A 14,228-nucleotide genomic window follows, 5' to 3' on the forward strand; every position below is an offset into this window, starting at 1 on the left:
ACTGTAACCATAATTCAAGCAATTACACAGCACAATTAGCAAAGGCTACCCTCACTTTTGTTCCCGCTCAGTTTGCAGAAGTAATGTCAACAGAAATCCCAAAGCGTGTTCAGAATGCATCATGATTTGCTTGCAAAGGAAATACCTTGTGCTCCTGATGTCATCATTGCAATCATCTCAAATTGAAGTCTGACTGAGCAGGCTCATTATCATTCTCACCATGTCCTCCCTTAGAGCAGCCTCTCCCTCCTCCTCCTGTACAGCACAAAACAAAACCCACAGGGGTGCTCAGATTAGGGGAAGGAGAAACTCCTAGCACCTCCCCTGAGAAAACTTGCTGCATTACTTCCATCTAGTTTCTTCAAACTACATGCTGCTTCTCAGGGCCCTGCACACCACCACTAAATGAAAGTGTGGGTTCCCCAGTACTGATTTCCTCTTCCTGTTTAGGGTTGAACAAAGACTGGGAAAAAGCAGGTATTTAGTTTCACAGTGTGGATATGAAGAGTGTGCCAACCTTCATAGTAAGAGTTTCCTGAGGAGAGTCACACATTTTGGACTGCTTTGAGTTGTTGTTTTTTTTTCCTTCACCAGGGCAGGTTTCTCCGTTTTGGTCTTACAGAGTTAGCTAACATTCAAGCAACAGATAGAAAAGAAAAGCAGAAAAAGAGCAGATGAGAAAAAAAGTACAGGGAAAAACACAGGGTAAAATTATCACAGGCGCCAGGGTTAGATCCCAACCATATTTCCTGAAAATTCAGAAGGTTTATGGACCTATGGACTGATTCTGGTATGAATCTCTTACCATGACATGTGAGACTTTGTGGATCTCTCCACTAAACCATCCTCTGTGGATGATCCCCTTTGCACAAAGAGTTGATTTCCACTGTGGAAGAGAATAGGCAGGACAGGGTTAACCTCACACAGTTTTCCTTCAGGCCCCCAGAGGGGCTGGGGTTTTGTTTTCCTGGCTAACGGAGGGGAGCTGGGGCATGTATTGTAACTGGGACTGGAAACCTTTCTGGTGTTACTAGCCTGTTTTATGTTTGAGGGAAAGCCTGGAGAACGAGAAAGAGGAAGGAGAATGCGGATTTGGAAAGAAGCAAGTGCCTGCTAATTGCACAAGTGTCCTCCGTTTCCCCGACGGCTCCTGAGAGCTTAGGGGAGCTTCGAGGGGCTTCCAGCCTCCTGCCCCCTCCCTGCGACTTGGCCACATCTCACAGACTGGCTGTGCCAGGCATTGCCTTGGCGCGAAGTGTCTATCCCTGTCCACAGTGCGGACTGGGGACAGAAAGGGGAGCAGGGGTCCCCTGGCTTTCGGGTACCCGGTCCTGGTCCCCAGAGCCTGAGTGGGCTCGGGCGGTCCCCCTGCCCCTCCCCTCCCCCTGCGCTGCAGAGCCTCTGGATGCTGCCGTACTCCTGCCATGTGCTGCCGCCGCCGCCGCGGCTGCTCGTAGCTTAGTAGAGCGTGTCTCCGGCTGCAAACTCCGCCAAACAAGCCTGCATCCCCCTCTGGGGAAGGATACCTCGTGAGTACAGCCGGAGCCTGCCCCCTCCCCAGGCACCCCGCCACTGCCTCCTACAAAGGGACTCGCAGGCTCTCCCCACCCCCTTTTTATGCCAGTGCAGAGAGGGGCTCCGTGAGTTCCCTCCAAAGCTATAGGGTGGCTCCCTCCTCTTCCTTCGTTTCTTCCTGCTCCAGCTCTCCTGGGCGAGCCGGGCTGCTGCTGCATTGAGCCGGGTGGTCCCCAGCCTCGCCCTGCCTCGCCCCAGCCATGCTGCTGCGGCTCACGCCCCACGGCTGACTTTTGCTCCCTCTCTAGTGCCCGGGGCTGAACTGAGGTGCGCTCATTTTTGGGGGATGGCTGAGGCTAGGGAGCTTGTGCACGTGTGGGAGGTGTCTCTAGGGGCGTGGGGGACTGGACGACTCCCCGATTCTTGCAAGCCTGCGTTCTATCCCTCCCGGGTCCCCCTCGGGTGGGCGCAGCAGAAGGGCTGCGCTGCAGCGGGGACCCCGCCACCCTGACATCTGCAGGTGGACTGGGCGAAACAGCTGCGGGAGCCTCCCCAGGAGCCGGCAGCACCCTGGACCCGCTGCCTACCTGTCTGCTCCGTTCCTGCTCCTCCAGATTCTCTCCGGTCCTCAGTCCATCCCTTATACCCCTCTCTGTGCTGGGGTGCCCGCAAACCCCTCCACTCCACTCCCCTGCCCGCCCTTCCCCACCTTCTTCGATTTATTTGTGTATTTCTTTCCCTGGCAACCACCAGTTTCCCTCTGTCAAACAGCGCAGGCTCCCTATAATTTGAAATTAATTTGTTTGACTGCAGCATCGAGACAGGAAGGTTGGGAATTTATTTAATTCTTTTTACTCCCCTTGCAAAAAGGAAGCGATGAAATTTCCAATTGAGAATCCAAGAAAACAGGTGAACTGGGATCCTCAAGGTTGGTGATTCTCTATTACTATCATACTACTGTAATAACAATTATTATTATTCCTTGTGTCTATTGACTCATAGGAGACTATGTGACTCCAAATGGGAGGAGACGTTGGATGTTTGTCTGCTTCCCGTGAGCACAGCTCAGTCTTTCTTGCTCAGTCCTATAGCAGTGCATTAGAAAATGCTACTCAGATATGGGGTTGGGTGGCTGCATGGCTAAAACCTCTTCTAGGTGTAAGTTTTACAGTTTTGTATTAGATATCTCTCTTGCTTCCCCCTCTTCCTTTTTCTTGAGTATTTTCAAGGCAAACTTGGCTGGCATGGCATCGATCTCTGGCTCACAGCATTGTTTGTTTTATCAGTGGCTCCTTTGTTGTTTCTAGTGATCATTGTCTCTGCTAAATGGGTGGTACAGGAGTGGACACAGATGTGAGTGCTTGTTTGGGGCTCCTCGATGGCACATGTTTGTTGGCAGGAGCAGAATGCCGCAGCAATATAACCTTTAGTGTGGACAGACCTTTAGTATGGATGGTATAAAATGACACTTTAAATAAGGGAGCCCACAGGGACCTCTATGCTCTTTACTGTACCCTATTAATGACTGATCAGTCCAAGTGGATAGTTTTATTAACTATATAGGTACATTTGGACTCAGTCTTAGGGAATGTGTTTGTGTGATGGTGGAATGAGATTTACGCCAGTGCAGTGGTTTTCAATAAGATGATCCAAGTAGTATTTAAAAATAAACAACAGTCAAATAATCTCTTTGCCTGACATGGGGAGGATGTTCATCTGCATCCTGCAGAAGTGACTGAAAAAGCTCTATTGATAATTTGAACACTGGTGTGTCATATTTCTGTGCATTGGTACAGGAGCAGAACAACTTGAAGCCATTGCTCAGGTTTGCAGCAGAACTGCCAGTTGCTGTACAGCAGTGCTTGCAGGAATTATAAAGTGATAACACGGGCTTTGATTATTCCTCTTTATTCCACAGGTTTGGTTTTACTGGTCAATTTGCCCATCATCCTCCATGCCCTCACATTTACAAAATGAAACATTAGAAACAGTTTCTCATGTTGTAGAAGGAATACAGCAGGACAATCTGCTGTACACACAGTTCAGGTTTAGTACATCTTTAATTAGGTGAAGGCTGAAATCAACACATCAGCCTCCTCTACCCTCATCCTCCTAATGAGCACATGGATAGTAGTGCTAACAGAGATTTGATTATTTAAATAGCAGTATATTTCTTAGCCTAGGGTCTAAATTCTTTGTGGTGAAAACTTGCTCTAACCAGGTGCTTATCTAATGTGGGTCTGATGCAGCTTAATTTAAATTCATTTAATGAATTAAAAAAAAATAAATTTAAATGTATTTTAATGCAAAAATCTCTTTCCTTCTTTTGCCTGAAAAGGCACACAGGAGGATGTACGGGTGACATTCTGTGTGTAGCTCCTTTGCTTGGCAATCAGCTTTAAGGCATATGGATCCAACAGGTGGTTGGCCACAATTTACTGATGTGACAAAACCATAGAATACTGGAGCAGTTAAAATACCCCAAGAGGTTTCCTCTCCAACAAGCTGAATGCCTGCTAAAATTTTCAGAATCCTACCAGCTATTTCCTCTCAGTGTATTGACTTTGTTAGGCAGACAGAAAAGATGCTGACGTATTGCCAAGGAGGAAGCAAAAAAAGTTATTTTCTAATTCTCCAAGAGACTCAGAAAATAGATAAAATATAGATAAAATTTGGTGGATTGAAAAAAAGGCAATTTGGCAAGGAAAAGCTGTCTAAGTCCCAATCCTTTAACCAACAGAGGAACAGTGCAGTGACATTGTGATCACATAGTCCCAGAGCAAAGAATTATGTGTGTAGAAGACAAGGTAGATCAGAGTTCTATTATTTTTGAAACAAAAATATATTTATGCAGATACAAATGTTAGCAATGATCTATGTGAAATAACTAAAAGCTCTAAAATGAATTTGATTTACAATCATATATGTAGTTGGTTCTCTGCACATACAAGAATAATATTATCCTATCATTCTATATAATATCTCTGCATCCTATATAATATCTCTGGAGTTAAGAGCTGAAGTAGCTTTTCTCAGACAAAAAGATCAATCTGTAGAAAGTTGGTGGTGAAGGAATGCAAAAAGCCCTAAGTATTAGTGCACAGCTCATGTCCAGTTAGTGTTCACACACTGATACCAGGCTCATTTCAGAGTGTATTTTATGATTGTGCACTGTTCTGGTTGTCAGCCAGAGAACATGCAGTTTCCATAGTTTTGTCTAGTAGGAATTGTGATAACTTGTTCTAACACTTCTTGGAATAGATCAACTGATGCTCCTGGCAAGCAGGCTAGCAGCCCAAGGACATAAATGAGAGCTATGGCATCTTTAAGGTTGTTTAGACCTGATTATTCCAGGCAATATTTTCTAGAAAGTATACACATTTCTAAAGGCTGGGACCCTTTTTGTGGAGATATGGCTGGCTTGGAATTGATGATATTGTTGGTTTGAACCCAGGTCAGAATTATAGTCATTGAAATGAATTAATGCTCAACTCTATAATGCTGAGTAAACTATAAATATTTACATAGATAAGTAGATTACGGGCTGCTGGTAACTTTCATCTGCAATAGAACTGGTATTAGTTCACATCAGCAAATATCAATATAGCATAGAAAGACTTTGTGGAGAGAAGATGTTTAAAGGAATAGAATTGACATGAAGAATGGTCTGACAGACAGGTAATGGGAGACTGATTTCTTAACCATTAAATTGGTACAAGCAGGTCTTGAAGCTGTGATTTTATCATGTTGTGTATTATCTTCATGTGTCTTGGGCATAAAGTATATCTCTGTGTTACATGTAAATGCTGTAGATTATCTATTTTTAGATAAAGCAAATATTTCAGAAATCTGGAAGTGTATAGGATCCAGATTCCTATGGTGAAGTCCCCATAGTACATCAGGCAATCAAACTATATGAGCCCCTTAACAAACAGATCAAACTCGATCACAAAAGTCATTGAGACTTGGCCTTAACAATCCAATGTGAAATATGCCCTAGAATTTGACATATATTGATTAAAACTCATGCAATTTATATTTAGTGAATGAATAGGGTAAGAAATGGCTACAAAAGCCCCAAGCGGGTATTTCAAGAATGTTTTAGGGACCACTGCATATGTTGTGTAGGAGTAAAGGATATCACAGTACCTGGCCTTACATTTTAAAAAACAAGATTGATACTTTGTGTTACTGGTGGAATCAGTATGTATGTACTCAATTAGAAAACATTTGATCTGCCAATCACTTCTCACGTTAGGTGCAATTCAGGAAAAGCAGTAATAACTGAAATTAGTGAAAGACCAGATTTTCAGTTTCATACTTCATACAACCTCTCATCTATACTTTCCAGAATATAAGATTGGATTTTAGCAGCATATGAAGACTTTAATTCTCATAATTGTCATCCATATCTCTCCTTTCTTGCAGTCCTCCTGCTGTTTGTTTCACCCACCTGTTTTCTGTGCTTGAATTAGCTCATAATATCTTTGAACATATATTTTTATATAGTACCTAAAACAGTGTGTTCCTCATCCTGTCTGAGACATCTGGATGTTACAGCAATATCAACTTTTTTCCTAAAAATTATCTGCCTAAAACTGATGTTACTTTGTAGAAAAAAAATAGATGAGACAGTTTCAAATAGGCTTAGAAATTATCCCCAAGTGTGACTGTCTTTTTGGATGAGGGTGAGATGTCTTTTTCAAGGGAGGGATGTCTTGTGATGCTCTTAGCAGGGAGCAAATGGAATTCAGTCTTGTTTGTTTCTTTGTGCCTGCAGTTTCTGCTGTCATTGCAGTGAGATGGATTGTCAGAGCCTTTTGGATATCCAGCTCAATGTTTACCTCAACACATAAGTTTTGGAACTCTGAAGTTTTCATTCAAGTTCCTCATCCTTTTGCAAGTGCATTGTTTGCAGTTTGAAACTCTAAAATCACATATTTATTACCATCCTCACATTTAGCATGGAAGTTAATGGTCTGTGGGAAATTCAAACTGTGGTTGAGAGTCTGGAGGTCCTCTTTAATTTTTTTTAAATACCGACACTGTTTAACCTTCAGAAAGCCACTTACCCTTGCTTGTCTTCCCTTTTTCCTAGACTAGAAAACAGGAATATTAATACTTCCCTAATGCACCAGGGTGTTGTGAAATATAATTAACTTGTTTAGAGCAATCTAAAATCTGCTATTGAAAGGAGAGCTTATGCATTGCAATTAAATGCTAAAACAATTAGGAGGGAGCAAAACAGCCTGTCATCATACACAGATCACATCAATTAAGGAATAAGGTTGTGTCTGTACTTTACAACTAGAGGAAACCAGTGTCACTTACGCTTCTTTACAGACACTGAACAGTCAATTGGGTTTCTCATTAGAAGTATCTAAACACCTTTGATATTCCTCAGTTACTGCTTCAGAGGGGCTCAAATTTTCCATAGGCCCTTTGTCACTGGCCTTGGGATTTCTCACTTCACCTGAGACATCCCAAGCAGCACTGGACAGCTCTGTGTGGGACAATGAGCTGAGTCTCAAATGCCTTCTCAGGATTGGACCATCTCTTGAGGACTGTTTGAAAAATCTTCACCCTTAGTACTCACTAGAAATTAAATTGACGCTGGTGGTGAAGTGTTACAAATTGCTGCAGTACCTGATTTATCTGTTCTGTTGTTTGAAGATACCAATGAAGATACCAAGAAGGTAAACTTGATTAGAAAGGCATAGATGAGTAGGATAAAGGTGTTGGTTTCTGTTCTCTGTTTCCAAGAAGATAGGTAAAAAGTAGTAGAATGCAACTCTGAGTTAAACAATATCTTTCTGCACTAGCAGAAGTTGTTTTTTACCAGCAGCTCAATAGATGAAGATTGTTCTGGGAAGCTGTAATGTATAAAAAAGTAGGTCTGATCCCTGCCAACGACACATGGTCAGAGGCTTCTGACCCTGTGGTAATTGTGTCACAAAGTCATATTGGCTACTTGCCCATCCATCTGATAGACTGGGACTCTGCTGTGCCTAGTAAATATGGATTGTAGAACACTGCAGGGAGTTTATTTAAATGAGATATCTGAAGGAGGATATAAATTGGACAAACAGGAGGACACTCCTAGAAGTGCATGGTGTGGGCATAATAGTGCCAAATACTGTAAGGTAGAAAATTTGAAGAGTTTGGAAAACACATAGAACACAATGAAAAAATCAGAACTTTACTAAAGGCTATGTGGAGCCTGCAGAGAAGACAGATGAGTACTGTGGGTGCCAGTGTGGTAAGAGATAGAAAGATACAATTGAGTTAGGAGGAGAGAAAGAAAGACAAGCAGACAGCTATTAGTTTTGTCATTGTTGTCTTTAGGATGCCCTGGTAATTGTGAAATGAAGGTTTCAGAAAAGTAAAATTAGTAGCAAGAAAGTGGCAGAGCAAAAGACTTGACAGCAGCTTTCTTAGAGTAGCAAAGGAAGACAAGTCTAGTCAAGGTAAGAAAAATGGAGGATAGGGTATCATTAAGACATCATCTGTGGTGTGAGGAAAAGGGAATGATAAAATCAAAGGCAATAGGAAGCTGTAAGTCTAAGATAGGAAGAGCAATAGAATTGTCATCAGTGGGAGAGGTTAGGACAGGATTATGATTTCAGTGAAGAATACCAATGCTCTTTTTAGCCATGTATGTACAAGAGTAATCCTTTAATAGCTTTTGGACAGAAAAGTCCCTTGGGCAGCTCTTGAAAAAACTGACGCTACCTGAAGTGATGGAGTTTGCCCTTGGGATGAAGATATATGATACCAGTTGTAATTGGGCAGGTTTTGGTTCAGCTTTTGGCATTTATGTGGATTTATGTAGCTAGTGTGTGGACTATATCAGCTTCAGACAGAAGAGTGCATGTTGACGGTGATACAATTAAATTCTTACCCTCCTTATTTAATCCAGAGCTAAGACTTTTACCACTCACTTCAGTGTGAGCAAAATGCAATTCTTCATTTTAAAAGAACTGTGTTGTTGCCACAGGCTTTACTGAGTTAAGAGTAAGGGAATGCCTGGAATTACTGGGAAAACAGAGGCCTTAGGTTTTGTGCTCTAAATAGGGTGAGCACCTGGAGTGAAATGGGAAGGGAAAAATGAGGAGGTCGATATAAGAAAGGGATAAGGAATACACTGGAATTCAAGGTAGAGTATTAAAGACCTCAGTGTGATGCAAGTGCCTAACCTTTATTTTGTAATAATCTCAGTGTCATAGCAAAGACCAAAGCAGAGAATATTAATGCTGAACATTGTTTTATATAGAAGTTTTATGTAGAAGTGACATTCAGAAAAAGGTTAAATAATACCCTTTAAAATACCTTTTTCAGAGGAATATCTCTGGCCTTTATTTTCTGTAGGAGTTAAAAACGTCCTGGGACCTGGCCTTTGTCAAACAGAGGCTGCCTATACCAGTTCTTGGGACATTGGTGATACTGTTGTTGTTTGTCTATAATGTAATGGAAACATGCACCAAGATTAATCTGCTGACTTTTATAAATGATGTGCATGCAGTTCTCACTGGTTACCCCAATGAGATAAAACAACAGGTGAGAACAGCATATATCCTACACCTGTGTACTTCAGGGTGGTAGTGCCAATCTTTTTTAGTCCATGGACCACTACTTTCTCCAAACATACTTTCTGGGCTGCTTTTCTCGCAATCAAGTATCAACTCTGAGTATTTAAACAAAATTGTACTTCAAAATTGAACTATATATCTCTTACCATGTTAATGAGTCACAGAATTTAGGAACTGTTTCCTTGGTTTGGGAATGCTGAAACCAAGAATTTGGATTTCATCTTCTTATTTAATTGCTAATACAATTCTTATGCTATTACAAATCTTACTGTTGGCAAAGTGTCTCAGGTACATGTGTTATTATATGTTATCCAGTTGTCCTAAAATATGAGCATAGGAGAACATTGGTGCAATTTTGAGTTTAGGGTAGAAATTTCAGTGTGGTGAAATATATATATATATGTATATATTTCATGAGATATATATATATCATTGTGTTGGAAGTTGAAATGAAAGCTAGTAAGGTGATAGAATCTGTTATCAAAACCTGTATGAAGGAATAAAAAGTGAAAGAGAATGCACAAGCCTTAATTGTATTTTTTTGCTTTTAAAATGGAAAGGGAACATCCTGCTGGAAGCTGGAGTTGTGACAAGAGATGTGAGTTACAGCATATATGAAAGGGCTTGAAACACTTAGGATATGGAGTCCTGAATTGGAGTAGTAATCAGTCACAGAATCTGGGTGTGGTTCAATTTCTTTTTTGAAATCCAGACATGCTTAGGTCTAGAATTTTGTAAGACTTTGCTATTTTAAATTTTAGAAGGCATTTGAAAAGAAATAAAGATGTAACTAAAAGAGACAAAATAAGTTGTTTCAGGAAATCTGGATTACAAAAGAGTGGGTCCAAAGTGTGACAGGATCAGATTTGCTGACAGAAGTGCAGAAAATGCAGAATGAACAGAGTGTACCTGTGGTAAGGCTGAAAATACTGTGAAAAGAAAATAAATGTGTGGACATAAAGATGAGTTTGGCTACCTTCAACTAGAATTCACTGTTTTCAAGCACATGATGTTATTTCTGACTTTTAGAAGTACGGATGTATCATAGTTCATATTTTAAAAATCCCTGAAATATCTTCGTGTTCTCTATTGGTGACTCAGGCATGTATCAAGGTGTTCCTCTGTGAGCAAAACTAAATCACATTACAACTGATCTCATGGACACATTACAAAATATTTTTATCTCATGAATTAAGTATCTGTCTTAGATGATGATCTGTTTATTTGACTAGTCTTTCATTGGAGAAACACACCTAATGTTTCTTCCATTTGTTCCTCTATTTTGTCCCCAGATGGATGCATTTAATAGATCTTTAAATTGCTTCAGTTCTTTTTCTGGTAATCTGTGTATTATGTGTGACTGTGTGCTACTCTTTTTTGCTGAAGACAATAGACTGTTTTGCTAGCAGGGGATGACAAAAGATAACACCCTAAAGAATATTCTTAGAAAGCAATAGAAGTTATTATGGTATCAGTATACAGGATCATCACAGTGCTTTAAGCACCAGGCTTTGAGCACCTAGGTTTGTTAGAGCCATATGTTCATATCTCAGCAGGACTGACTCATCTTTTCTTCCCTAGGAAGAAAAAGCGACATGCCACTGACTTTGCTGGATGAGGATTTTGGATTTTGGCATCTTACACTTGTGCCACTGAGTTTTTGAAGATTCAGTGATATGTTGTTGGAGGGTGTTTGGATAATTTCTTACTTGATACTGTAATATAACAACATTAGCATGATTTGAAAACAGAAAATACATACTGACAGCTTGTCCAGGGCTTTTAACCTCTCAAATTTCAGCTTAGAGAAACAAAAGACAGTCACTAGTTACTGTGTGTGAAAGATCTCATTGATGAAAGAGTTATGAAAGAAATGGTACTGCAGAAGTTCCCAGCTGAAATGCAGGAAATAACGGGAATATCTCAGATGTTCTTCTGGGTTAAACCAGATCTGTGAGGGCTTATTCAAATTTTAACATTGCTAAGTTTGGATTGCACAAGAAAGCATTGGGCAGAGAGGCTTTGAGTAGCAGAAATCATGATAACTGCAGAAACAACACCAGAGTCACCTCTTCATGATCCTTCAGCCTAATTTGTCTTCGTAGGAAATAGTCCGTTTATTGGGTTACAATGATATACTGACATGTAACTTTGTGACCTGAATTTCTCATTGCTACCAAACATTTTTTGTTGATTCAGTTTTCTAAAAATAGACATCTGCTGACATTTAAGGGGCTTTAAGGTAGCTGAGATATTTGTATAGGTATAATGATGATAGACTTAAGGGAGACTTCTGCCCTTCTGGAACACAGCTTAAGGCCAGTTAGGTTATCCCATAGCCTCTCACTTGGCAGTGGGATGGGCAACTGAATTACACCATTTGAGTATGACTTAGTTGGAGAATAAAACACCTAAATATAAGTGGCTATCTGAAATTCTAGGGAATTCTAAGTTTCTAAGGACCTGCTATGGTTAAGGGAGCAACAGTCAAATAATGTTATGGGAGCCAGGAGAATTTGCAGTAAATGTCTGGTTTAGGGTCAGCAGAGTCTCTCTAGGCTGTGCTGGTCGATTTGACCACATCTCTGTTGACAGATTAATGGGATGTATTCCAAGTTACAGCCAAGTAAAGAAATGAACACAACGGTTGTTTCTACTAACTTACACACTGAAAGTGTGAAAGAAAATGTGTATATTATAAAGAATTTAGAATAAGAGAATATAAAAATGCCTGTGCTGAATAAATGCTTTTCAAACAGCAGGTTCCTCTTCCTTATGAAAAATATTTTCTGCACAGATTAATTCTGTCCTACCTGCCTTATATGTATTCTTTATCATGTTCCAGAATGGGTTTTAAAGTATTTGAAAGCTTTCGTTTACTTTAACTAGGAGTACTAATGTGTACAAGAACTTAAAACAACAAAATAGATTGGATACTCAGGTTATGCAAATAGTATAGCTTCAGAACTAAAAATGAACCCAAGCAATGTGATTCTTAAAAGGTTTCTGACCATTCCTACATGGAAAAATCCACTTTTATTTCTGTTGCATAGAAAATTTGAGAAATTATCACTTAATTGAAATGGTAAATCACTAATGGGATTTAATAGAATTCAAAGTATTTTTCTATAGATCCCAATCAGTAGTCAGATGGGGGGAGACACCACTAGCCTGCTGTCCAGTCAGTGGTGCTGCTTAAGTCCCCTTCTCATGGCTGAGATAATCAGGAAATTCCTTCACTCCACTGTAAAGCTGTACCTTTGGCAGACAGCCAGCATCAATCATATTTCAAATATAGCTTAGATAGCTTCCTTCTAGGAAGGCCACCATGGCCTTTACTTTGTTGTCTCTTCCACTTCATTGCTTTATCACTAAGTTTCTTTCAATAGGAATATCCTTCCCTTTGTACACAGGCCTTCTTATACTAAATTCCAAGACTTAGGTTTCCTTGACTATTTGGTCTGGGTATGAGACAATTGGCTGAATTTATTTTCTGAATCTGTGAGATAGGATATTTGGAAGATCTCAGCCAAACCTCTGACCCTACATCATCCTGTGGGTACTTTGAAGGGGAGCACACTGAAAACTTGTGTTGGGAGATTCAGACTCTTCCTGAATGTTGCTGCAATCCTGGAACACTTCCTATTGAGGAAAACTAAACAGCTTGTTTCATACAAAGCACATAATGATGTAATGAAAAAATTTGGTTTAGTCTGTAAAGAGAAGATTATGGATAAATAGTAGCATCATTGTTCAACCTGTCTGTTGTTCACTGAAGGGTGAAATCTGCAGAGAGCCAGAGAGCAGCTGTTTATTCCTTGGTGCTTTCACCATACTGACAAAAAAAACAGGTTTTCTATATGTTACCTAATGAGGAAAAACAATGACATGGTCATTTCTTCTGACAGGAACTCTTTTTTGTCTCTACACCTCAAGATCTTGAGCTAAAAGCACTTGCTTCCTATTTGGAAGAGCAGAGACCTACATGAACTAGAACTCTCAATTTTTATCAGGAGCAAGAATTACCAATCTATTGCTAGGGAAACAGGTTTTAGCATGATCTATTGGTTTTTGTCTTATTTCAGGAAGAGAAAGGTGAGAATTTTTCACGGGTTTCTCCGTATTCAGTTTCTCTATAAATAGCCTCATAAAGCTGATGGTAGCTCTGCTGCCAATGAGTGTGTTGGAACAAACACAGTCACCAATCTTGAAGCAGGAAGGCTCCATATTTGGGACTTGCCCCTGTCAATCACTTCTAATCTCCCCTCAATACTTCCTGCTCCTCATTGTATTGCTCTTCTGCTCAATTTTTCATTCTTCTGAAGTTCATTGATGAGCCCTGTCACACATGAACCTGGGCTCAGTATTGGGGGCTATGCGAGGGGTAGTGCCGAGAAGAGGAACTGGGCAGGCAGTTCGGGATGTGCTACCTCCCATGCTGCCAGCACGGTTGGAAAGAAGTGAGGGACAAGAGCAGATGGATGGATTTGGAGGAGGGCAGGGTGGAAGAGAGGTCAGGAGAGAGAGAAAGCAAACAAGGGAAACAAAATCCAAACTGCCCTCAGCAGTGAGTGTACAATCTCACTCCAGCACAAGACAAACCTCTATCAAGTATTCGTCTGGACTTGGCAGCTCTGTAAGTAGTGCTACAAATGGTGTCAGCAGCAGTGCATCTTCATGTGAATGCCAGTGTTAGCTAGGAACCTCCCTGAGGACTGCTGTCCTGAAGCCAAACAGAAAAAACCCCTGATGCTTTCAGCTATTCCTGGAGTTCATGTCCTGCCTTAGCACATCCATTCTTTTGTCCAGTGAGCTGTCACGTATGCATTAGAATAGCGCAGTGCCTGGGAGAGGGAGGAGGGAGGAGAAAGTATCCCAGCATCCCATGACCATGACTTTTGCAGAGATTTTTTTTTTAATGTCAGTGGATAAGTCCTGGCAGATACCTGCTCAAACCAGCCTTGGGCTTGCTGTTGTTTCCCTGACATTTGCATAGTCTCAGTAGCAGGAGCTCTAAAGCTGTGTTTGCGAGAGAGTAACTCTTGTGCAGTCCATTTTGAGTTCACGGGCACACTCAGACTGCAGTTCTGACAGAGGAGAGGCTGGGTCAGAATCTGGAGGTTC

General features: G+C 40.9%; 1 protein-coding gene across 1 annotated transcript in view; it reads left to right on the top strand.

Annotated features, from left to right (window-relative positions):
- The first annotated feature begins 2,356 nt into the window (after nucleotides 1–2,356).
- KCNK10 (potassium two pore domain channel subfamily K member 10) overlaps nucleotides 2,357–14,228 on the top strand; it is a 54,992-nt gene continuing 43,120 nt past the window's right edge. The window contains exon 1 of the mRNA XM_083864238.1: nucleotides 2,357–2,443. Coding sequence (XP_083720364.1) covers nucleotides 2,392–2,443 — 52 coding nt within the window. The 5' untranslated portion in view covers nucleotides 2,357–2,391. The remainder of the gene's footprint in view (nucleotides 2,444–14,228) is intronic.

The sequence above is a fragment of the Zosterops lateralis genome (assembly GCF_965231275.1).
Source record: "Zosterops lateralis genome assembly, chromosome: 6".
Classification (NCBI taxonomy): Eukaryota; Metazoa; Chordata; class Aves; order Passeriformes; family Zosteropidae; genus Zosterops; species Zosterops lateralis.